The 24,207-nt window shown below is 45.4% G+C and overlaps 1 protein-coding gene across 3 annotated transcripts in view; it reads right to left on the bottom strand.

Moving 5' to 3' along the window:
- The window catches only part of LOC137373686 (TOG array regulator of axonemal microtubules protein 1), a 167,627-nt gene that overhangs the window by 90,034 nt on the left and 53,386 nt on the right, over window positions 1-24,207 (bottom strand). For 2 of the 3 annotated variants that reach the window (XM_068038853.1, XM_068038855.1), the window contains exons 5-7: window positions 23,732-24,012; window positions 8,374-8,606; window positions 5,094-5,191 (exon numbers count right to left, since the gene is read on the bottom strand). In XM_068038853.1, coding sequence (XP_067894954.1) covers window positions 5,094-5,191; window positions 8,374-8,606; window positions 23,732-24,012 — 612 coding nt within the window. The remainder of the gene's footprint in view (window positions 1-5,093; window positions 5,192-8,373; window positions 8,607-23,731; window positions 24,013-24,207) is intronic. The other variant, XM_068038854.1, reaches the window with a different exon arrangement.

The following is a 24,207-nucleotide window of genomic DNA, read 5'->3' as shown; positions in this document are numbered from 1 at the left end:
CTGATGTCCAGGAGCCATTTGGGATTTGGACCAGCAAACAGCAAGTCAAGATCACCTTGCAGGTCGATGCCACTGGAACCATCAACCATCCTCCCTCCAGCTTCACTATCAGAGTAAGTCGAGGCTTCTTGGTCTATGCAGGGCAGCCCAGAGTTTGTCGGACCTGTGACAAATCTGGTCATATGATGGCCAACTGAAGCACAGTCATCAGCAAGAACTGCAAGAAGGAAGGCTATCAGACCAAGGACTGTAAACAGAGAAGTGCTGCAACCTGTGCGGTAGGGCAGGCCACCTCTGCAAAACCTGCCCCAAATGCTGCCTCAGTTATGCACAGGTGACAAGATCAAAGGAAAAGCCGGGAGAAGGAACGATGAACACGTCTGGTGCTGGGAGGGAGACAAGCAATCCGCCCCGCAGCGAGGAAAGTCTATCTGAGGAGGAGGAGAAAAGAGGAGGCAGCTGTATCCAGCAACCCAACATCTATCCTGTGCCTGGAAACTCCTCCTCTACAGACAGAATCAATGGAGGAGGAGGCAACAGATGGACAAACTGGTCAGTGGCAAGTGGTAAAAAGGAAAACCACAAAGAAGAAGCCTCCAAAAAAAAATGACAGGTCACCATCCAAACCAGTGGCAAGAGGAGGCTACCATCGGAGACAGACTACAGCAGCCCCTCCTCTTTGGACGAGGAAGGGCCGGAAAGACAGCACCTGCAAAAGAAGTGGCAGAACTCAAAAGAACTGGAAGAGCAAAACCCTCAGCTCCAGGGCACTGGAAGCTGTGATGGGCCCAGCACACCCCAACTCCAAAGCACCAAAACCACTGAGATGTCCAGCGCACTCCAGCTCTGGGAGACCGAGAGCAGCGAAGCGTCTGGTGCAATCCAGCTCCGGGAAGCTGGGAGTAGTGATGTCTTCGAGGAGGGAGAGAGGGGAAAGACACCACCAGCAGAGGGCAGCCCAAACCTTGCTGCCTATAAGAACCCCCCCACTGATGTCACGCCAGGGGAACAAAACCCCAATGAGTAACCAGGAGGGGTTTCTGAGCCCAACGAATGTGAAACATCTTGTGTACACTATGGGGATGCAGAAACATACCCAAGGACTAGGACTAGCAAGGACACCTGGTGTGGTAAGCAACACCCAACTTTAAAATAGCTATAAAGATTGCTTCAATTAACCTGCGTAGTGTTAAATCCATTAAGCAATACGTTTCAACCTTGGATTACCTCGCCAAGGTCAAAGCCGACCTGCTGTTTCTGCAAGAGTGTGAAATCCCGCACCTCAGCACTTACAGGCAATGGTCGTGATAGCGGTCCCGGGGAAATGATTTCTGTTTCTCCAGCCTGGGTATTCTGCTGCGGGGAGGCAACTTCACCATCTCTGAAGTTAAGGTGGTGGTGGGCGGTCGCCTCCTTGTAGCAGATGCAACATACTCTGCTCCGGTTAATCAACGCGAGCGACTGACCGTCCTCCAGTAGCTCCCACTGCTGCTGGCAACATCCAGGCTGGTCATTCTTGGCGGTGACTTCAACCGCATCATTGATGCAGCTGGACGATCCGGCAGTGATGACAGCAAACTGGACGCTACATCCAGATTTCTAATGGAAACAGTAAAAGATGCCAAGCTGCACGACGTCTTCAGCAAACCTGCAGACGGAGCGCAGTGTAGATACACCTGGTCAAGACTGGACTGGTCTGCCCGTCCGAGGACTGATTTCCTGTTAGTGTCCCGTGCTTTCACGGTCAGATCCACCAATGTCAAGTCAGTGTTCTTCTCTGACCACTGCCTCCTACTAGCCGACTGTCACTTACAGGAAGACCAGCGGGTTGGCAGGGGTCATGGAAGCTCAATGCTACACTGCTAACCCCAGAGAACAATGAGGAACTCAAAAAGGATTGCAAAGGTTGGAGAATCGTGAAATCCCTCTGAGTCTCTGGTGCACTGGTGGGAAGCGATCAAGGCGAACATCAAGAGGTTCTTTATCCTCAAAGGTGTTCAGAGGGCAAGAGAGAGACAGAGGGAAATGTCCCGACTCCAGAAAAGAACGCAAAATCTGCTCCGGCTGCAGTCGATGGGGGTCGAGGTCAATGAGGATGTCCAAGAGGTGAACAGCCACCAGCCCTCGAAGATAGTCTTCTGGTCCACAGTCTGCTCCATTGAGCAGGATGAGATGTGCTCGCGTTTCATCCAAAAGGTATAGAGAGAGAGCTCTGTGATCAGCAGCCTGAAGGAAGAGGATGGCTGGGTAACTTCTTCGCAGTCTGACATACTAAGGATCAGCAAATCTTTTTATACTGGGCTGTACGACGTGAAGCCCACTGACAGCACGGCCTCCCAGTCCTTCCTGTCATCTATCACTGAGATCTTAGATTCGTATGCGGGAGAATCTGGACAAACCACTAACATTGGACGAGCTGACAAAGGCAGTCAGGTCCTTCGAGACAAGTAAAACTCCCGGAAGCGACGGTTTACTGGTTGAGTTGTATTTGGTTCCATGGGACTGGATCTGCCCAGACCTGCTGGAAGTGTACGATAGTACGCTTCTGGCTGGCAGCATGTCAGAATCCATGGAGGAAAGGGATCATCACCCTCATCAACAAGCGGAAGGGGGAAAAAGACGGAAATTAGAAATTGGTGGCCCATCTCACTGCTTAATGTATACTACAAGATTCTGTCCAACGTCATTGCCAGTCGGGTCAAGTCTGCTCTGGAGTTGGAGTTGGAGATTCACCCTGACCAAACCTGTACTGTTCCCGGCAGGAAGATCTCTGATAGTCTCGCGCTACTCGGGGATATGATCGCCTATGTACGGGATGTGGGGGGGGGGGAGGTGCGGGTGGATACCTGCCCCATCAGCTTGGACCAGTAGAAGGCCTTTGACAGGATATCACACACATACACAATAGAAATGTTCTACAAAATGGGGTTTGGGGAGGGAATCCACAATTGGATCAAACTGCTCTACACAAACATCAGCAGTACAGTCTCAAATCAATGGGTGGGAATCAGAAAGTTTCCCGATGAAATCTGGAGTCAGACAGGTGTGTCCTCTCTTTCTGGTTTTGTTTGCTGTATCGAACCTTTTGCTGAGTCCATTAGGAAAGATGAGAGCATAAGAGCAGCAATCCTAGGCAGCAGAGGCACTCAGGTCAAAGCCTCCCTGTACATGGACGACGTCGCCGTCTTCCGCTCGGATCTGCTGCTCGTTCGCAGACTGATGAGCATCTGTTACCAGCTCGAACCGGTCTCGGGCGCCAAAGTAAGTTCTTTGGGAACTGGGCCGACCGATCCGTTGTCCCCTTCACCGTCAGGTCAGACTACCTGAAGGTGCTGGGGATATGGTTCAGAAGGGCCAGGGAATGTGCCAAAACCTGGAATGAGCGAGTAGCCATGGTACACCATAAATTGAGCATGTGGGAGCAGCGTTCTCTCTCCATTGTGGGTGAGAACATGGTCATCAGGTGCGAGGTGATCATGTTGTTGCTGTATGTGGCGCAGGTTTGGCCCATACCCCACTCCTGCGCTATGGTGGTCACCCGAATCATTTTCCACTTTATCTGGAGGGGCAAAATGGACCGGGTCCAGAGGGACACTATGTTCAAACCTCTGGATAAAGGTGGAAAAAAAATGTACCCAACGTTGCCCTCATCCTGATGACCACCTTCGTGTGCGGCTGTATCAAGCTGTGCGTAGAGCCCCAGTACACAAACACCAAGTGTCACTACGTGAGCTTCCATCTATCCCTGGTATTCCGAAGGATGGGTCTGGCCATATTGCCGCGGAATGCTCCATCCAGTTGGACTGTGCCATACTACCTAACCTTCGTGGAAAAGTTTGTGCGGAAAAACACCTTTGACCACCAACCCATCAGACAGTGGTCTGCATGAAATGTCCTCAAGGCTCTAAGGGAAAAGGAGATGGTAGATCCTGTCGGATGGCTCCCCGAGCAGACTGTCAAAGTCATTTGGTGGAATGCCTCATCACCAGAACTTTCAAGTAAGCACCAAGACGTAGCTTGGCTGGAGGTGAGAACGGCCCTCCCCATCAGATCCTTCCTGCATGCCTGGAATCTCACCGCCTCCGCATGCTGCCCTCAAGGTGGCCGTGGTGGGTAAGAGACTGTTGCCCACCTCCTTCTAGAATGTGCCTTTGCAAAGCAGGTGTGGAAAGAGATGCAGTGGTTTTTGTCGAGGTTCATCCCAAGCAGCTCTAACATAGGAGTCTGTGCTCTACGGGTTGTTCCCAGGGTCGCACACCAAGATAAACATCAACTGCTGCAGGAGGACCATCAATTTGGTGAAAGATGCTCTTTGGTCTCCCCGAAACTTGCTGGTCTTCCAGCGCTAAGAGTTGTCCACGACAGAGTGTTGCAGACTGGCACATTCCAAGGTCCAGGACTATGTGCTGAGGGATGCACTAAAGCTTGGGGCAGCCGCCGCCAAGGCTCAATGGGGAAAGACCACTGAGTAAGGTCCTCCTGCCATAGTGAACCGAGGGGCTGGACCCATGGAAAACTCCTCAGGCTGTACACACCAAATATGACTTTGCTTTTTTTGCACTTTCTGGAATGTCAACTTGGTGCTGTTTTGAACTGTTTTGTAATTTTTTTTTTAATAACAGATTTTTATGAATAAAGTATATTTTGGAGGGAAAAAAATCTCAAGAAAGATGATGATGCCACAGCAGCTCGGAAGGCAAGGACCGAGGGCACCCTATATCCTGCTGTATAACTACTGCTGTTGGTCAAGTATTGCTTGTATATCCTTGCTGTAATTAATAAACTTTCTATCTTGATTAAGAAGCCAGAGTTTGTACCTTGTGGGTCAAAAGCTAATCAACAACACACCTAAACACAGAAATCTTTCACAGGTTGGTTAAACACAGGCCTCAAGTTTCTAAAGACTGTGTGCAAGTGACTAAAGGAGCAATATATGCTATGTACTGTAATGTGCTGCAGTTTTCTGAGTTACCTACGAGCATACTTTGAGTGAATGAGATGGTACAATAATTACATTATAAAACCTATATCATACCTCTGGCTTGCCTTGCAATTTCATAAGCAAACAAAAAATGAATTTTAAAAGGTGGTACCCGAAATGGGGTTGTACTCCACTGGAGAAGGCCTGGCCTTTCCCGATGGTATTCGACCATGACGTGGTTTGGATCCTAATTGTGAACAACCATCAGACCTATTGAAACCACAATAAATCAGTACATCAAGGAGTTTGAAAGATAATGCAAAAGTTTTAAGATATATAACAAAGAGGCATTTAGTCAAACCGAATAGCTAATAAAATGACTGGTGCTAGTTTAAAATCATTTAAACATAGCTTTAAATAATTACCACATTACCACAGCAGCTATACGGTTTTCACAGTGAACTGGTCAGGAAGTTTCACAGAGCTCGAGATTGAGAAGATTATAAAATAATTAAGAAAGCAAGAGGGAAAATAAATAAAATGAAAACAGGGATACAAAGCAAAAATAAAATAAAACAAAAGACCAATAGAAAGATTGGATGAGCAGACCATAGTAAGGTCCATTACGGGAATGTTGTAGCATCCACCTGTTTGGTGAATTGGAACTGAAACTCAGACTAGGAAGACAGTGCAGGTTCGATTGCTGTTTTCTGTTAAATTAGTTCAATTCAGCTGGAGTGGCAGCAGGGGCTGACACAATTGGTGTCAGTGCCCATGGGAAAGTGGGAGGGGGGAAATTCAGCCAGATCGCCCATTCCTGCTTGCTAACTAATTAGTCCTGATGCAAAACAAATATGTATGGATATCTGATAAGAACAGTCATGTTTCCCATTTGGGCACGAATGGGCATTGGGTGCCTGGATATTGACAGAAATATATCCCAGCATGAGTCAGCACCTTTAGGAGAGGACAAAGAAAAATCCTAAGGGGAAAAAAAAACTTACTGGAATTAAATCAAACCTGTATTGACAAATATACTGTGAGCTTAAGCATTTTCTATTGTGAAGAAACAAATATAATTTATATCATTGTAATTATTTAATTTAAAAGAATACTTTACCTCTAAGCAGTCTCAAATTTAGAGTCATTGGGCTGAATTTACTGGGCCACCCGGAGATGGGTTTGGACATGGGAAGACCCATAGAATTGCACAGGAGGCTGGGGGCCCGTTGCCTTTCCATCGCACCGATGACAGCCTTTCCGCCCAGAGGCCAATTGAGGCCTTTGTGGCCTATTACTGGCCACTTAAGGCCCTCTTTCTGTTGCCACTGAGATATAACCAGCTTTTTCTGGGGGTGGGGCGGGGGGGGGGGGGAGGGAAAATGCCTCCACTTGTGAGGAGGTCGCCCAGTAAAATGATGCGACCTCCCTGCAAGCTTAGTGGGGGCGGGGGCCCTCCTTTGTGGACAATCTGTGACCCACGGAGGGCCTTGGCCAGGAAACCACCAAGAACACCCCACCCCCCGCCATTGGGGCCTGCCAGTCTGGCCCTGGCGACCCTACTTCACTCACCTTGGGTCTGAGCTCCAGTGCTGGGCCTAGGTCCAAGGCCTCTTGAAATACCAGCAGTGGCCATGCTCCCAGCGGCGCTGCCGATACTACTCAGCTGCAGGCCCTGTGATTGGCTGGCAGCTCTTAGAGGCAGGGAACCCCATCTTTAAAGGGACAGGGATCCTAGCATCAGGCATTGAAGTGCCTGAGTGCTGTTAAATCGCGCTGGAGGGGCTCTGAAAGGCTGAGGTGGGGTACCCTGCGCCTTTTCAGCCTGGCGATGGGAGCCCTGCTGACACAACAAAATCCAGCTGATACAGTCATAACACATAGAAGGCAGTCAATTAGCCCATCGAGTCCATTAGTAGGGTTTTTAAAAAAAAAGTCTAACAGTTCCTCCACACTGGAGAGCTATTAACCCTAGACTAAGTTTCTCATCTGGGTACAATCAAGTTCCAGAAGTTGTAGAGTTTACCTGCTCATCAGCAACTCCTCGGAGTTAGATACATTTCGATAAATCAAAGATTGACCTACTTTACTCTTTGACATTATCAATTAAGAACATAGGAGTAAGCCATTCAGCCCCTCGAGCCTGTTCCGCCATTCAGTTAGATCATAGCTGATCATCTACCTCAATGCCACCTTCCTACACTATCCCCATATCTCTTGATGTCATTAGTATACAGATAGCTTTCGATTTCTGTCTTGAATATGCTCAATGATTGAGCTTCCACTGCCCTCTGGGGTAGAGAATTCCAAAGATTTACCACCCTCTGAGTGAAGAAATTCCTCATCTCAGTCTTAAAATGCCAACCCCTTATTCTGAGACTATGTCCCCTGGTACTAGACTCACCAACCAGAGGAAACATCCTATCTATATTCACCCTGTAATGCCCTGCAAGAACTCTAAGTTTCAATGAGATCACCTCTCATTCGTCCAAACTCTAGAGAATACAGACCCAGTTTCCTCAATCTCTCCTCACGAGACAATCCCGCCATTCCGTGGATTAGTCTGGTGAACCTCCACTGCACTCCCTCTATGGCAAGTATATCATTCCTTAGATGAGGAGACCTAAACTGTACACAATACTCCAGGTTATTCTGAAGATCCGCCAGAATAAATGGCAAATACCAGGGGAAACAAAAATGCTTGAACTTTTTCAGCAAAACTGATAAATTCATTAATGTGGGTACTGGGTAGTCTCAATGGGATGGCTGAATATAAGCGTTTAATTATTTAAATTTCCAATTAAAATAGTGTTTAAAGTGCAAATCTTAGCCCAAAATGTTTACATTAGTGCACTCAAGCTACTCTTGATATTGGAGCACTTGTGTGTGAACTGAAAACAAAGGCAGACAGACCAGGCAGGCAGGTGTTTCCCCAATACAAAAGCTAATTTCAAAAAAATAGAATAGATAAGGTAGATCAAATTAAGTTAAAAATGCAAATTTAAAGTTAAATTAAATAAAGAGAAAATGAGAAGTTACAAAGGGAAGGCAAGACAAGCACAAACACTTAAAATTATCCTTGAATTTGATTAGCTTTATTAATGCAGCATATACATTGATCTTTTGTCAACATAGTGCAGAAGCTATTGACATTAAAAAAAATACTAGTGGCATTTGAAGTTGAGTCAATTGTATCACCATGAAGAACAAAAAAAAGTAAGAATAGACATGCTTGAAGAGTGAAATGAAATGGTAAAATAAAGAGCAACAAGATACTGGTGGGATTCTTTTTATTATACTATGCAAACTTTTAGATATTAACTTGCGTGAACACAAAGAAAAGTGAGCCCTCTAAAAAATGGATGAATTTGACAGTGTATCTGTATTATTACAGTCACAATGCAGATATTGAGAACTCAGTAATACTGAATACTGTCAATGTTACTACTTACATTATTTTCTTACCACAGGGGCTGCAAGGCGATGGAGAATTCAAAGACTCCTGGCTGTAAACATCACTTTCACTGTAAGTGCTCGTGTAAGGCGATGAAGTACGTGATGTGGAATCCACACCAAGTTCCAGTTTAAGGGCTGAGTCTGGACTCTCAACATCAGATGCACTGTTGCTCAGTTTAGCTCTTTTCTTTGCTGCACTGTTTCTCAAAGACTTCAGGGCACTCATCATCTGTAAGAAATAAGAGTACCTCAATTTTGGTAACAATGTAAAACCTAGTATTGCAATCTCATTCTGGAAAAAGAATAAGAGTGTGAGGCATTTGGAATTTCATGTCAAGAACAAGGCAGTTCAACAAAAAATTAGCAAGACAGCTTTTTATACATCAAATGCAACATTACAAATAGTCTTGAGAATATTTTTTGGGGGATTTTTAAATGTCTCATTTCCAGAGTTATAATTTAATTGGATGATCTCCCTCAAACAGGGAGATGAAATGTGGTCCAAATCCACAAATACCATCAAAACTGCTGTTTAGTTATCTCTCTCATGAAATGAACAGCTTAGATCACAAAGCACAGTTTTCAGTGAAAGTGCTAATATCAAATCATTTGACATTGGAAATTGCATTACACTCTTCTAGTTGAAATCCTACTAATTGAGAGACTATGGCATCCGGTTGCTTAGAAGGCACTTAATTTGAATCATGTTTGTACATTAAAAGGACGATGGGATCTTTTTCCTCACCGTTACTGCAGAATATTTGATCTTACTCCATAAGGATACCCTAATGCCCTGCAGTATTCACAAATGTAGGCATGCAATCTGTTCCTAGACTCAAAATGGCTGGTAGAAAAATATATAAATGATGCAGCTGAAATCTCTTCCCCCTTTGTTTTTTGTTTGCACTCTAAGCATGTCTCAGAGATATCACAGCTAGTACTGGAAATACAAAGGAGAACATGTCATAGCATTCTGTGACACAGTGCATTAGGACATCAGTTAATAGCATTCGTGCCTTTAAGTCAAAAGAAGGAACAAAGAAAGACTTGCATTTATATAGCACCTTCCATGACCTCAGGACTGAGGTGCAGTCACTGTTGTAATGTAGGAAATGTGGCAGTCAGTTTTTGACAGCAAGCTTCCACAAGCAACAATGTGATAACGACCAGATAATTTGGTTTTTAGTGATGTTGGTTGAGGGATAAATATTGACACTGGGTCGGGGGGAATTCCACTGCTCTTCTTTGAAACAGTTCTATGGGATCTTTTACCTAAAATTGTAAGGGCGGCTGTGGTCTTGGTTTAAAGTCTTATCTGAAAGATGGTAGCTCCGGCAACTCAGCACTCTCTCAGTACTGTGGTATCATAAGAACATAAGAAATATGGGGAGGAAGTCATATGGCCCCTCAAGCCTGCTGCGCCATTCAATAAGATAATGGCTGATGTGGGATTTCAACTCCACTTTCCCGGCGACCCCCATGTCTCTTGATTCCCTCAAGAGTCCAGAAATCTAATCAACCTCAGCCTTGAATATACCCAATATCGGAGCATCCACAGCCCTCTGGGGTAGAGAATTCCAAAAAGATCCACAACTCTAAGTGAAGAAGAAATTTCTCATCTCAGTCTTAAATGGCCAACCCCTTATATTGAGATCATGCCCCCTAGTTCTAGGCTCTCCCACCAGCGGAAACAGCCTCTCAGTATCTACGCTGTCACCTTCTCAGAATGTAGGTAGGTAGACCAAAACAGTATACAGTACTCCAAATATGGTACCAAAGTGCTGAACAATTGCAACAAGGCTTTCTTACTCTTGTACTCCAATTACCTTGCAATAAAGGCCAACATACCATCTGCCTTCTGAATCGCTGGTTGTACCTCCATGCTAACTTTCTGTTTTGTGTCCAAGGACACCCAAATCTCTCTAAACACCTTTTAAAAATATTCTGTTTTTTCTATCCTTCCTACCAAAATGAATAAACTTACATTTCCCCACATTATACTCCAGCTGCCACCATCTTGCACAATCAATCACTTAAACTATCTATATCCTTTTGCTTTTACAGGCTACTTGGGTTGAATTTTATGGGGCCTGCTGGAGCAAGATAGGAGGTGCGGTGGGGGGGGGGGGGTGGGGGATAGTAAAATGGTGAGGAAAGGCAGCGGGGGTGGTGGAGTACTCGTCGCCTTCCAGCTGCCATGCCACTCTGCCGGCAACAGGGAAGGTGAAGGACGACCTTCCCGCCCAGAAGCCAATTGTGCCACATAAGTGGTCAATTAAGGGCCTCTTCCCACTGCCCTCCTCTGCGTAGAGACATTCACTGGTAAACCCAGACCATCTCCCTGCATGCTCGGGTGAGTGCCTACTAATATTGCACTCTGTGGCCCATGGAGGGGCCCCCCGGTGGCACTAGTTATATTCTTTTTCTCACTCCACCAATATTTTGGTCATCCTTTGCTGTTTTCTAACACTCTCCCAATCATCAGGCTTATTACTCAGCTTGGCAATATTATCAGCTTCTTTTAGTCTAATACTATCCTTACTTAGCCATGGATGAATCACTTTTTCCATGGAATTTCTATTTCTCAATGGAATGTATTTTCATTGAGAATTATAAAATATTTATCTAAATGTTTACCATTACTTATCTGCTGGCATACCTTTTAATCTAATTTCCCAATCTACCTTAGCCAACTCGACCCTCATACCTATGTAAATGGTTGTACTTAAGTTCAATATTCTAGTTTCGGACTTATGTACATCACTCTCAAACTCAATGTGAAATTCTAACATATTAGAGTCAGAGTTTTGCAGCACAGAAACAGGCCCTTCGGCCCAACGCGCCTGCACCAACCATCAAGCACCCGTCCTAACTAATCCCATTTTCCCGCACTTGGCCCGTAGCCTTGTATGGTATGGTGCTTCAAGTGCTCAACTAAATACTTTTTAAATGTTCTAAGTGTTCCTGCCTCTACCACCCCTTCAGGCAGTGTGGTCCAGATTCCAACCACCCTCTAGGTGAAATTTTTTTTCCTCACCTCCCCTCTAAACCTCCTGCCCCTTACTTTAAATCCATGCCCCCTGGTTACTGACTCCTCCTCTAAGGAAAAAAGTTTCTTCCCATCTCTCCTATCAATGCCCCTCATAACTTTACATACCTCAATCATGATCCCCCTCAGCCTTCTCTGCTCCAAGGAAAACGACCCCAGCCTATCTAGTCTCTCTTCATAACTGAAATTCTCTAGCCCAGCCAACATCCGGGTGAATCTCCTCTGCACCCTCTCCAGTGCAATCACATCCTTCCTATAGTGTGGTGACCAGAACTGTACACAGTACTCCAGCTGTGGCCTAACCAGCATTCTACACAGCTCCATCATAACCTCCCTGCTCTTATATTCTATGCCTCGGCTAATAAAGGCAAGTATCCCGTATGCCTTCCTAACCACCTTATCTACCTGTGCTGCTGCCTTCAGTGATCTATGCACAAGCACCCCCAAGGTCCCACTGACCCTCTGTACTCCCTAGAGTACTACCATCCATTGTATATTCCATTGCCTTGTTAGTCCTCAGTTAGTTAGTTCTCAGGATTAAACTCCATCTGCCACAGCTCCGCCCATCTTACCAGCCGATCTATATTGAAACATAGAAAATAGGAGTGGAGTAGGCCATTCGGCCCTTTGAGCCTGCACCGCCATTCAATATGATCATGGCTGATCGTCCAAACTCAGTACCCTGTTCCCGCTTTCTCCCCGTGTCCCTTGATTCTTTCAGCCCCAAGAACTATATCTAACTCTTTCTTGAATATATTTAATGATTTGGCCTCAACTGCTTTCTGTGGCAGATAATTCCACAGGTTCACCACTGTCTGGGTGAGGAAATCCCTCCTCATCTCAGTCCTAAATGGCTTACCTCTTATCCTTAGATTATGACCCCTTGTCCTGGACTCACCCGCCATCGGGAACATCCTTCCTGCATCTAGTCTGTCCAGTCCTGTTAGAATTTTGTAGGTTTCTATGAGATCCCCCCCTCATTCTTCTGAACTCTAGTGAATACAAGTCTAATCAACCCAATCTCTCTTCATACGTCAGTCCTGCTATCCCAGGAATCAGGCTGGTGAACCTTTGCAGCACTCCCTCCATAGCAAGATCATTCCTCGGCTAAGGAGACCAATACTCCAGATGTGGTCTCACCAAGGCCTTGTATAACTGCAGCAAGACATCCTTGCTCCTGTACTCGAATCCTCTCGCTATGAAGGCCAACATACCATTTGCCTTCTTGACTGCCTGCTGCACCTGCATGCTTACTTGCAGCGACTGGTGCACAAGGACACACAGGTCTCGCTGCACCTTCCCCTTTCCCAATCTAACACTGTTCAGATAATTATCTGCCTTTCTGTTTTTGCCACCAAAGTGGATAACCTCACATTTATCCACATTAAACTGCATCTGCCATGTATTTACCCTCTCACTCAACCTGTCCAAATCAGACTGAAGCTTCTCTGCATCCTCCTCACAGCTCACACTCTCACCCAGCTTTGTGTCATCTGCAAACTTGGATATATTACATTTAGTTCCCTCATCTAAATCATTGATATATATTGTGAATAGCTGGGGTCCTAGCACTGATCCCTGCGGTACCCCACTAGTCACTGCCTGCCACTCAGAAAAAGACCAGTTTATTCCTACTCTTTGTTTCCTGTCTGCCAACTAGTTCTCTATCCATGTCAGTACCATACCCCAAACCAATGTGCTTTAATTTTGCACGCTAATCTCTTATGTGGGACCTTATCGAAAGCCTTCTGAAAGTCCAAATACACCACATGCACTGGTTCTCCCTTATCTATTCTACTAGTTACATCCTCAAAAAATTCCAGCAGATTTGTCAAGCATAATTTCCCTTTCGTAAATCCATGTTGACTTTGTCCGATCATGTCATTGTTTTCTAAATGCTCTGCTATTACATCTTTTATCATGGACTCTAGCATTTTCCCCACTACTGATGTCAGGCTAACCGGTCTATAATTCCCTGTTTTCTCTCTGCCTCCTTTTTTAAATAGTTGGATTACATTAGCTACCCTCCAATCCGTTGAAACTGTTCCAGAGTCTATAGAATTTTGAAAAATGACCAGCAATGCATCTACTATTACAAGGGTCACTTCCTTAAGTACTCTGGGATGTAGATTATCAGGCACTGGGGATTTATCGGCCTTCAATCCCATCAATTTCCCTAACAGCATTTCCCTAATATTGATTTCCTTCAGTTCCTCCTTCTCACTGGACCCCATGTTCCCCAACATTTCTGGGAGATAATTTTGTCCTCCTTTGTGAAGACAGAACCAAAGTATATATTTAATTAGTCTGCCATTTCTTTGTTCCCCATCATAAATTCCATCATAAAAACAACTTTAAGGGACCCACATTTGTCTTCACTAATCTTTTTCTCTTCACATATCTATAGAAGCTTTTACAGTCAGTTTTTATGTTCGCTGCAAGCTTACACTCACTCTATTTTTGCATTCTTAAATCAATCCCTTTGTCCTTCTTTGCTGAATTCTAAACTGCTTCCAATCCTCAGGTTAGCTGCTTGTTCTGGCCATTTTAAATTTCTCCTCCTTGGATCTAATACTATCTCTAATTTCTTTTGTAAGCCACAGTTGAGCCACCCTTCCTGTTTTATTTTTGCGCGACAGGAATGAACAATTGTTGTAATTCGTCCATGCACGCTTTTTTGCTAGCCATTGCCTATCCACTGTCAACCCTTTAAGTAACGCTCCCCAATCTATCATAGCCAACTCGTGCCTCATACCTTCATAGTTTCCTTTATTTAGATTCAGGACCCGAGTCTCGGAATCAACACTCTCACTCTCCATCTTAAATGAAGAATTTGATCATGTTATGGTCGCTCTTCCCCAAGGGACCGCGCACAACATGATTGTTAACCAATCCTTTCTCATTAAACAATACCCAGTCTAGGTTAGCCTGTTCTCTAGTTGGTTCAACGTATTGGTCCAAAAAAAACCATCACGTACGCACTCCAGGAATTTCTCTTCTACAGTATTATTGCTAATTTGCTTTGCCCAATCTATATGTAGATTATCACCCATAATTACAGTTGTACCCTTATTGTATGCGTCTCTAATTTCTTGTTTAATGCCATCCTCTACATCACCACGGCTGTAGGGCGTTTATATACAACCCCCACTACATTTTCTGCCCCTTGGTGTTTCTTAGTTCCACCCATACAGATTCCACATCAGGATTCTCTGAGCTAATATCCTTCCTTGCTATTGTACTGATTTCCTCTTCTACTAACAATGCTACTCCACCTCCTTTCCTTTTTTGCCTGTCCTTCCTAAATATTGAATACCCCTGAATGTTCAGTTCCCATCCTTGGTCATCCTGCAGCCATGTCTCCATAATCGCAACTGTATCGTATCCATTTACATCTATTTGCGCAGTGAATTCACCTACCTTATTGCGAATACTCCGTACATTGAGACAATGCCTTTAGGCTTGTCTTTTTAACATTCTTAGTCATCTTAGCATTATTTCACACTATGGCCCTACTTGTTTCTTTCCCTTGATTTCTATGCCTTCCACTTTTACCTTTTTGTTTCTGTCTTTCATTTCTATCCTTGTTTCTTCCTCCTCAGTCTCCCTGCTCAGGTTCCCAAACCCCTGCCATTCTAGTTTAAATCCTCCCCAACAGCACTAGCAAACGCCCCTGTGAGGACATCGGTTCCGGTCCTGTCTGGGTGTAACTTGTCCCGTTTGTACAGGTTCCACCTTCCCCAGAACCGGTCCCGATGTCCCAGGAATCTAAATCCCTCCTTCCTGCACCATTTCTCCAGCCACGCATTCATCTGGTCTATCGAGTGCTAAAGAGGGTAGGAATAGGAGGGTTAGGCAAATGAAAATGTGGCTGAACAGCTGGTGTAGGCGGGAGGGCTTCAGCTACTTGGATCATTGGGATCTCTTCTGGTGCAGAGGTGACCCGTATAAGAAGGACGGGTTGCATCTAAACTGGAGGGGGACCAACATCCTTGCGGGGAGGTTTGCTGCACTACTCGGGAGGGTTTAAAGTAGTCTTGCAGGGGGGTGGGACCCAAAGTAGTAGTCTCTCAGATGAGATAGCTGAGACAAATGTAGAGGTTAAAGCAAGCAAGTCCAGTAGGTAGGCCGGGCGGGGGCAGGACAGAAAGTGTGGAAGTTCTGGTAGCCTAAACTGCATTTACATTAATGCAAGAAGCCTTACAGGTAAGGCAGATGAACTCAGAGCATGGATCGATAAATGGGATTGTGATATTATTGCTATTACGGAAATGTGGTTGAGGGATGGGCAGGACTGGCAGCTCAACGTTCCGGGGTAACGATCTTTCCGGCCTGACAGAGGTGGAGGTAAGAGAGGAGGGGGAGTTGCACTATTGATTAGGGAGGACATCACGGCAGTATTTGAGAGAGGATATCCTGGGGGGAATGTCCAGCAAGGACATATGGGTAGAACTTAGAAATAAGAAAGGGGTGATCACTTTGATGGGATTATACTATAGGCCCCCCAATAGTCAGAGAGAAGTGGAGGAGCATATATGTAGGGAAATCACAGATAGGTGTAGGAATCATAGGGTTGTAATAGTAGGTGATTTTAACTTCCCTAATATTGACTGGGACTGCCTTAGTGCTAAGGGATCGGATGGGGAAGAATTTGTTAAGTGTGTCCAATATAGTTTACTGAAGCAGTATGTGTATAGCCCTACTAGAGAAGGGGCTACACTCGACCTCCTCTTAGGAAATGAGGATGGGCAGGTGGTTGATGTGTCAGTGGGGGAGCACTTTGGGACCAGTAACCATAATTATTAGCTTCAAGATAGTTATGGAAAAGGATAGGATTGGTCCTCAGGTTGAAGCCCTAAATTGGGGGAAGGCTAATTTGGATGGCATCAGACAGGAACTCTCAAAAGTTGAATGGGAGAGGCTGTTTACAGGTAAAGGGACGTCTGGCAAGTGGGAGGCTTTTAAAAGTGAGATAGGAAGAGTTCAGGGCCGGAATGTTCCTGGTAGATGGAAGGACAAGGCTGGCAAGTTTAGGGAACCTTGGTTGACGAGGGATATTGAGGGTCTGGTCAGGACAAAGGAGGAGGCATATGTCAGGTAAAAGCAGCTGGGATCGAGAGAGTCCCTCGAGGACTATAGGGGATGTAGGACTACATTTAAGAAGGAAATTAGGAAGGCAAAAAGGGGCCATGAGATTTCCCTGGCAGATAAGATAAATGAGAATCCTAAAAGATTCTATAAGTATATTAAGAGTAAAAGGGTAGCTAAGGAGAGAGTAGGTCCCCTTAAGGATCAGTGCGGCAATCTATGCGTGGAGCCACAGGAAATGGGCGAAGTCTTAAATGAATATTTCTCGTCCTTATTTACCGTGGAGGTGGTCATGGAAGCTAGTGAGGTCAAGGGAGGGAACACCGATATCCTGGAGCATATCAACATTGCAAAGGAGGTGGTGTTGGAGGTCTTGAAGCGCATTAAGGTGGATAAATCCCCAGGGCCTGGCTTGGTGATAGGAGGCAGAGGGTGGTAGTGGAGGGTTGTTTTTCAGATTGGAGGCCGGTGACCAGTGGTGTGCCACAGGGATCAGTGCTGGGCCCTCTGTTGTTTGTCATTTATATTAACGACTTGGATGTGAATGTAAGGGGCATGATTAGTAAGTTTGCAGATGACAAAAATTGGTGGTATAGTGGACAATGAAGAAGGCTGTCTAAGGTTACAACAGGATAAAGATAAACTGGGAAAGTGGGCAAGGGATTGGCAAATGGAATTTAACGCAGACAAGTGCGAAGTGATGCATTTTGAGAAGTTAAACCAGGGCAGGGCATATACAGGGAATGGCAGGGCCCTGGGGAGTGTTGTTGAGCAGAGAGACTTTGGGGTGCAAGTACATAGTTCCCTGAAAGTGGCAACACAGGTAGACAGGGTGAAGAAGGCACATGGCATGCTTGTCTTCATCGGCCGAGGCACTGAGTACAAGAGTTGGGACATCATGTTACAGTCGTACATGACGTTGGTTAGGCCGCATTTGGAGTAGTGTGTGCAGTTCTGGTCACTGCACTACAGGAAAGATGTGATTAAGCTAGAGAGGGTGCAGAAAAGATTCACAAGGATGTTGCCTGGTTTGGAGGGCTTGAGTTATAAAGAGAGATTGGATAGGCTGGGTCTGTTTTCCCTGGAGCGAAGGAGGCTGAGAGGGGACATGATAGAGGTATATAAAATTGAGAGGCATAGATAGGGTAGATAGCCAGAGTCTGTTTCCCATGGTAGGAGTGACTAAAACTAGAGGGCATAGATTTAAGGTGAGGGGGAGGAGTTAAAGGGGATCAAAGGGGTAAACTTTTCACACAAAGAATAGTGGGTATCTGGAATGAGCTACCTGAGGAGGTGGTGGAGGCAGGAACAGTAGCAACATTTAAGAGGCATCTGGATAGGTACTTGAATGAGCAAGGCATAGAGGGATATGGAATTAATGCAGGCAGATGGGATTAGTATAGATGGGCATTATAGTCGGCATGGACGCGGCAGGCTGAAGTGCCTGTTTCTATGCTGTACGACTCTATGACTATTCTCCTGTTCCTACATTCACCAACACATGGCACAGGAAGTAATCCTGAGATCACTACCTTTGAGGTCCTGCTTTTTAATTTAGCTCCCAACTCAAATTCATCTTGCAGGACCTCATCCCTTTTTCTACTTATGTCATTGGTACCGACTTGTACCACGACCACTGGCTGTTCACCCTCCCCCTTAAGAATGTTCTGCAGCCGCTCCGAGACATCCTTGACCCTAGCACCAGGGAGCCAACATACCATCCTGGAGTCTCGTTTGCGGCCACAGAAACGCTTGTCTGTTACCCTTACGATTGAATCCCCTATCACTATAGCCCTGCCACTCCTCTTCCTCTCCTCCTATGCAGCAGAGCCATCCCTGGTGCCACAAACTTGGCTGTTGCTGCTTTCCCCTGGGAGATCATCCCCCCCAACAGTATCCAAAGCCTTATAGCTGTTTGAGAGGGGGACGGCCACAGGGGACTCCTGCACCACTTGCCTGTGCCTACTACTCCGCCTGGTGTTCACCCGTCCCTTTTCTGCCTGTGCAGCCATTACTTGCAGTGCGACCACCTCGCTAAACATGCTATCCACAACATCCTCAGCATCGCGGATGGTCCACTGAATCCACCCGCAGCCCCAGCTCCATAATGCAGGCAGCCAGTAGCTGCAGATGGATACACTTCCTGCACACAAGGTCGCCAAGGACACTAGAAGCGTCCCTGATTTCCCACATAGTGCAGGAGGAGCATATCACACGTGCGAGCTCTCCTGCCATGACTTACCTTTAATTAGTTACCACCTTTAAAAAAATACTAATTACACTCGGGGGCTTGTTCTACTCCAAACACTGCCCGCTACAATCTAAAATCCTAAATAAACTACACTAATTTAAAAAAACACACTTTAGCAGTACTCAGTTTATCACAAGGTTTTTTTTCACCTTTTGAATCTCAGCGCGCGAGACACAAACAGAGTGCTGGTCTCCAGGTAAGTAAGGGCCTCGAGCCCCGCTCTCTGCTTTTCAGGTCCCGCTCAGGATGCAATTCCTCCCACGTCTGCCTGCTGCCGCTCTGGTCCTCAGGTAAGTCAGGGCCTGTAATCTAAGGCTTTCCTCCACAATATTTACAACACCACCAATTTTCGTGTGGTCTGTAAACCTACTGATCATACCTCCTATATTCATGTTTAAATCATTGATGTACACTACAAACAGTAAGGGTCCCAGCACTGATCACTGCGGTACACCACTGGTCACAGGCCTCCTTTCGCAAAAACAACCCTCGACCATCACCCTCTGCCTCCTTCCACTAAACCAATTTTGAATCTAATTTGCCAAATTGCCCTGGATCCCATGGGCTCTTACCTTCTTAACCAATCTCCCATGTGGGACCTTATCAAAAGCCCTACTGAAGGCCATGTAGACTACATCAACTGCTTTACCCTCATCTACACATCTAGTCACGCCCTCCAAAATTTCAATCAAATTTGTTAGACACGATCTCCCCGACAAAGCCTTGCTGACTATCCCTGATTAATCCCTGCTTCTCCAAGTGGAGATTAAACCTGTCTCAAAATTTTTTCCAATAATTTCCCTACCACTGACATTAGACTCACAGGCCTAGAATTACCTGGTTAATCCCTGCTACCCTTCTTGAATAATGGTATCACATTCACTGCCCTCCAATCCTCTGGTATGTCTCCTGTGGCCAGAGAGGATTTGAAAATTTGTGTCAGAGCCCTTATCTCCTCCCTTGCCTGACCTAACAGCCTGGGATGCATCTCATCTGGGCCTGGGTATTTATCCACCTTTAAGCTGCTAATACAGCTAATATTTCCTCTTTTTCAAAGCTAATTTGATCAAGTATATCACAATCCTCCTCCCTGATCACTACACCTACATCGTCCCTCTCTATAGTGAAGAGAGGTGAAAAGTAATGATTCAAAACCTCACATATGTCCTCTGGCTCCACACACACTTTGATCCCTAATGGGCCCCACTTTTTCCCTGGTTATCCTCCTGCCCTCAACATACTTATAAAATGCCTTGGGATTTTCCTTGATCTTGTCTGCCAGTGATTTTTCATGTCCCCTCTTCAGTCTCCTAATTACTTCAAGTACCCCCCTACACTTTCTATACTCCTTTAGGGCCTCCACTATTCTCAGCGCTCTGAATCTGCCATAAGCCTCCTTTTTTTTTCCTGATCCAATCCTTCATATCCCTTGACATCCGGGTCCCCTTGACCTGTTGGTCCTACTCTTCACCTTTACGGGAACATGTTGGACCTTCACAATTTCCTTTCTGAATGACCTCCCACTGGTCTGATGTAGACTTTCCTATAAGAAGCTGCTCCCAGTCCACTTTGGCCAGATCTGGTTTTATCATATTGAAATCTGCCTTCCCCCAATTCAGTACTTTTATTTCCGGTCCCTCTATGTCCTTTTCCATAACTACCTTAAATCTTATGGATTTATGGTCACTATCCCTGAAATGCTCCCCCACTGCCACTTCTACCACTTGTCCGTCCTTATTCCCTCGGATTAAATCCAGTACCGCTCCTCCTCTTATAGGACTCTCTATGGGCTGGCTCAAAAAGCTCTCCTGAATGCACTTGAAGAATTCCACCCCCTTTAAGCTTTTTGCACGAATACTATCCCCTCTAATATAGGGGAAGTTGAAATCCCTATTATTACCCTATTATTCTACACCTTTGAGATTTGCCTACATATCTGCTCCCCTATCACGCTCTGTTTGGAGGCCTGCAGTACACTCCCAGCCAAGTGATTGCCCCCTTTTTGTTTTTAAGTTCTACTTATATGGCCTCATTAGAGGAACCTTCTAAGAGATCATCCCTCCTTACTGCAGTAATTGACTCCTTGATCAACAGTGCAATGCCATCTCCTCTTTTACCCCCTCCCCCATCACGTCTGAAGATTCTATTCCCTGGGATATTAAGCTGTCAGCCCTGCCCTTCCCTCAACCATGTTTTAGCAATACCATAATCCCATGTGTTAGTCAACACCCTCAATTCATCTGCCTTACTAATAAGACTCCTTGCATTAAAATAGATACAATCCAGCCTTGCATTATTTGCTTGAACCTTAACACGTCTGCATTTACTCTGCCCTCCAGATTGACTGAGCTTCACATTTATATTTGACTGTACATCACCCCCTACTGTGCTTCCACTCCGTATCCCACCCCCCTGCCAAATTAGTCTAAACCCCACCCCCACCCCTCCAACAGCATTAGCAAACCTCCCAGCAAGGATGTTGGTCCCATTCCGGTTCAGGTGCAACCCGTCCAACTTGTACAGATCCCACCTTTGCCAGAAACAGGCCAGTGATCCAGGAAACTGAAGCACTCCCTCCTGCACCATCTCCTCAACCATGCATTGATCCACTCTAACCTCCTATTCATACACACAGTAGCCTGTGGCACCGGAAGAAACCCAGATATTACAACCTTTGAGGTCCTACTTTTTAATCTGCTACCGAGCCCCCTAAATTCTTTTTGCAGAACCTCATCCCTCTTTCTACCTATGTCATTAGTATCAATGTGGACCACAACCTCCGGCTGTGCACCCTCACCCTCCGGAATACTCTGTAAGATGGGTGGCGCAGTGGTTAGCACCGCAGCCTCACAGCTCCAGCGACCCGGGTTCAATTCTGGGTACTGCCTGTGTGGAGTTTGCAAGTTCTCCCTGTGTCTGCGTGGGTTTCCTCCGGGTGCTCCGGTTTCCTCCCACATGCCAAAGACTTGCAGGTTGATAGGTTAATTGGCTATTATAAATTGCCCCTAGTATAAGTAGGTGGTAGGGAAATATAGGGACAGGTGGGGATGTGGTAGTAATATAGGATTAGTGTAGGATTAGTATAAATGGGTGGTTGATGGTCGGCACAGACTCAGTGAGCCAAAGGGCCTGTTTCAGTGCTGTATCTCTAAACTAAAACCGCTCGGTGATATCCATGACTCTTGCACCAGGGAGGCAACATACCATCCTGGAAATCACATCTACGAACACAGAAATGCCCACAGTTCCTCTAACCATGGAATCCCCTACCACTATTGCCCTCTTGTCTCTTTTTCTCCCTCCCAGCACAGCTGAGTCACCTATGATATTCTGGTTATGACTCTCAGTGCATTCTCCAGAGGAATGCTCTTTCCCATCGGTACCCAGAACTGAATACCGGTTAGAAAGTGGGATGTCCTCTGGGGATTCCTGAACGACCTGCCCTGACTTCTTTGTCCGGCCGACAGCCACCCAGTGACCCCCTCCCCGCCCCCGACTGTGCTTGCCTAGGCACTGGCTTGACTACCTCCTGAAACGAGCCATCCACCTCGCGGATGCGCCACAGTGACTCCAGCCGCCGCTCGAGCTCCGAAACCCAAAGCTCAAGCTTCTGTAACCAGAGACACTTTCTGCAGACAGGTTCGCCAAGATCACATGGCACGTCCATGATTTTCCACATTGCACAGGAGATACATTCCACTTGGCCAAGCTGCCCTGCCATTACTTAACTTTACAATGAAAACTTCTTGTGTAATAATTTTCCACCTATTTACAATCAGCTTTTATCCCCTGTACCTTTGAGGCGGAGAAAGAAAAAGACCAAAGAGCACCTTCCACTGCCCCCAGCCAACGAAAATATCCACACTTAACTTACAGCCTCACTCCATGCAAACAGCACTAGTATAGCCAGTAAATACTAATAATTTACAGGTAGTCATCCTCGGGCTATAATTTAAAAGGAACCTTTTTTTTTACTCCAATCAATCTCAGCTATGCACATGCAATAACAGCTGCTGCCCACCGACCAATCAGCTCACAGAATTACAGTGATGTCACTATTTGTTTTTTTTGCACTAAATCCAAACAGCGCGTGCGCAGAAACAGTCAGAGAGCCTGCTGCTGCCCCGGACATTAGGTTAGCAAAGGGCCTCTTTCCTTTATAGGCCTGCTTCCAGTCTCAACTCCTTCCCGGTCCGCCGCTGTCCCGGACTTCAGCTTAGTGTTATGAACACTCTTCCCCAAAGGATTCTTTACTATAAGATTACTAATTAACCTTGTCTCAGTACAGAAGAGCCTCTTCCCTGGCTTGTTCCAGGAAACTGTCTTGAATGCATTCCATGAACTCCATCCTCCTAACTACTTTTGCCAATTTGATTTATCTAGTCGACAAAATTAAACTCCCCCACGATTATTACATCATCATAGATTTTGTGCTGAAATCTTTGTATTGAGTCCTGAATCCATAACCTTCTGACTCAGAGGCACAAGAGTTACCATGGAGCTACAGCTGACCCTTAACGATTGTTGGTTCAAACCCCATCCCAATGTTTGATTTTAGAAGTTAGTTGACATTCCTCTGTAGCCCCGACAGTGCGCTACATTGTCGGAAGCGCAGTTTTTTGGATGAGATATTAAGCCAGTTCTTTTTAGTTAGAAATTAAATGCTATATTATTCAAAGGGCAGAGAATTCTCTCAGCATCCTGGCCAACATTCCTCCCTCAGCTCATGCCACCAAAAAATGCTAGATTAGCCAGTCATTCATCTGGTTTGTTTTTGGAAGGTAGCTGGTGTAGACTAGGTGGCACATTTGCCGGCCTATCAGTTACTATACTTCAAAATAAGTGATTAAGCTCTTCATATACATGTAAACATTTACATTTGCCATGTTTAATATTTTACGATGTAATACTAATACATATATTTGCAGAATAAGGTGAATTTCTTTTGAGACATATACACACTAACCTCTTCATGATCTGTTTTGTCTTCATTGTTGTCCAACGAGGAAAGATCCAATTCCAGATTTTTGTCAATCACCTTCTCTTCCTCCCAAACCTCAGCAGATTCTGCTCCATTTGTTCCTTTTCTATTATTACATACAGCTACTTCTGCTTCAACCATTGGACTTGTACCTCTTGGAATGGGAGGGACAGGCTTTGTAGTGTTAAGATCTCTCCGAGACGATGGTGACCTGACCAATGCAGGTTTGAGTGATATGGGAGAACGACTTTCTTGTAAGCTGTCTGCTGGATAACCACACAGTTAAGTATATAAACACAATGTGACATGCAAGATAGTGAACTAACTGAAAAATATAAAAGACAGGAATCTTTCCTTATATTTTAATATATTTAAATAAAATGTAATACAAGTAGAAAAGTTATTGTATCTCCAAATTCCTCACATCATTTGAAACTGACCACCTTTCACTAGATTCAATA

The sequence above is a fragment of the Heterodontus francisci genome, chromosome 9, assembly GCF_036365525.1.
Source record: "Heterodontus francisci isolate sHetFra1 chromosome 9, sHetFra1.hap1, whole genome shotgun sequence".
Classification (NCBI taxonomy): Eukaryota; Metazoa; Chordata; class Chondrichthyes; order Heterodontiformes; family Heterodontidae; genus Heterodontus; species Heterodontus francisci.
The sequence above is the reverse complement of the archived record's forward strand: the minus strand, read 5'-3'. Positions and strand labels throughout refer to the sequence as shown.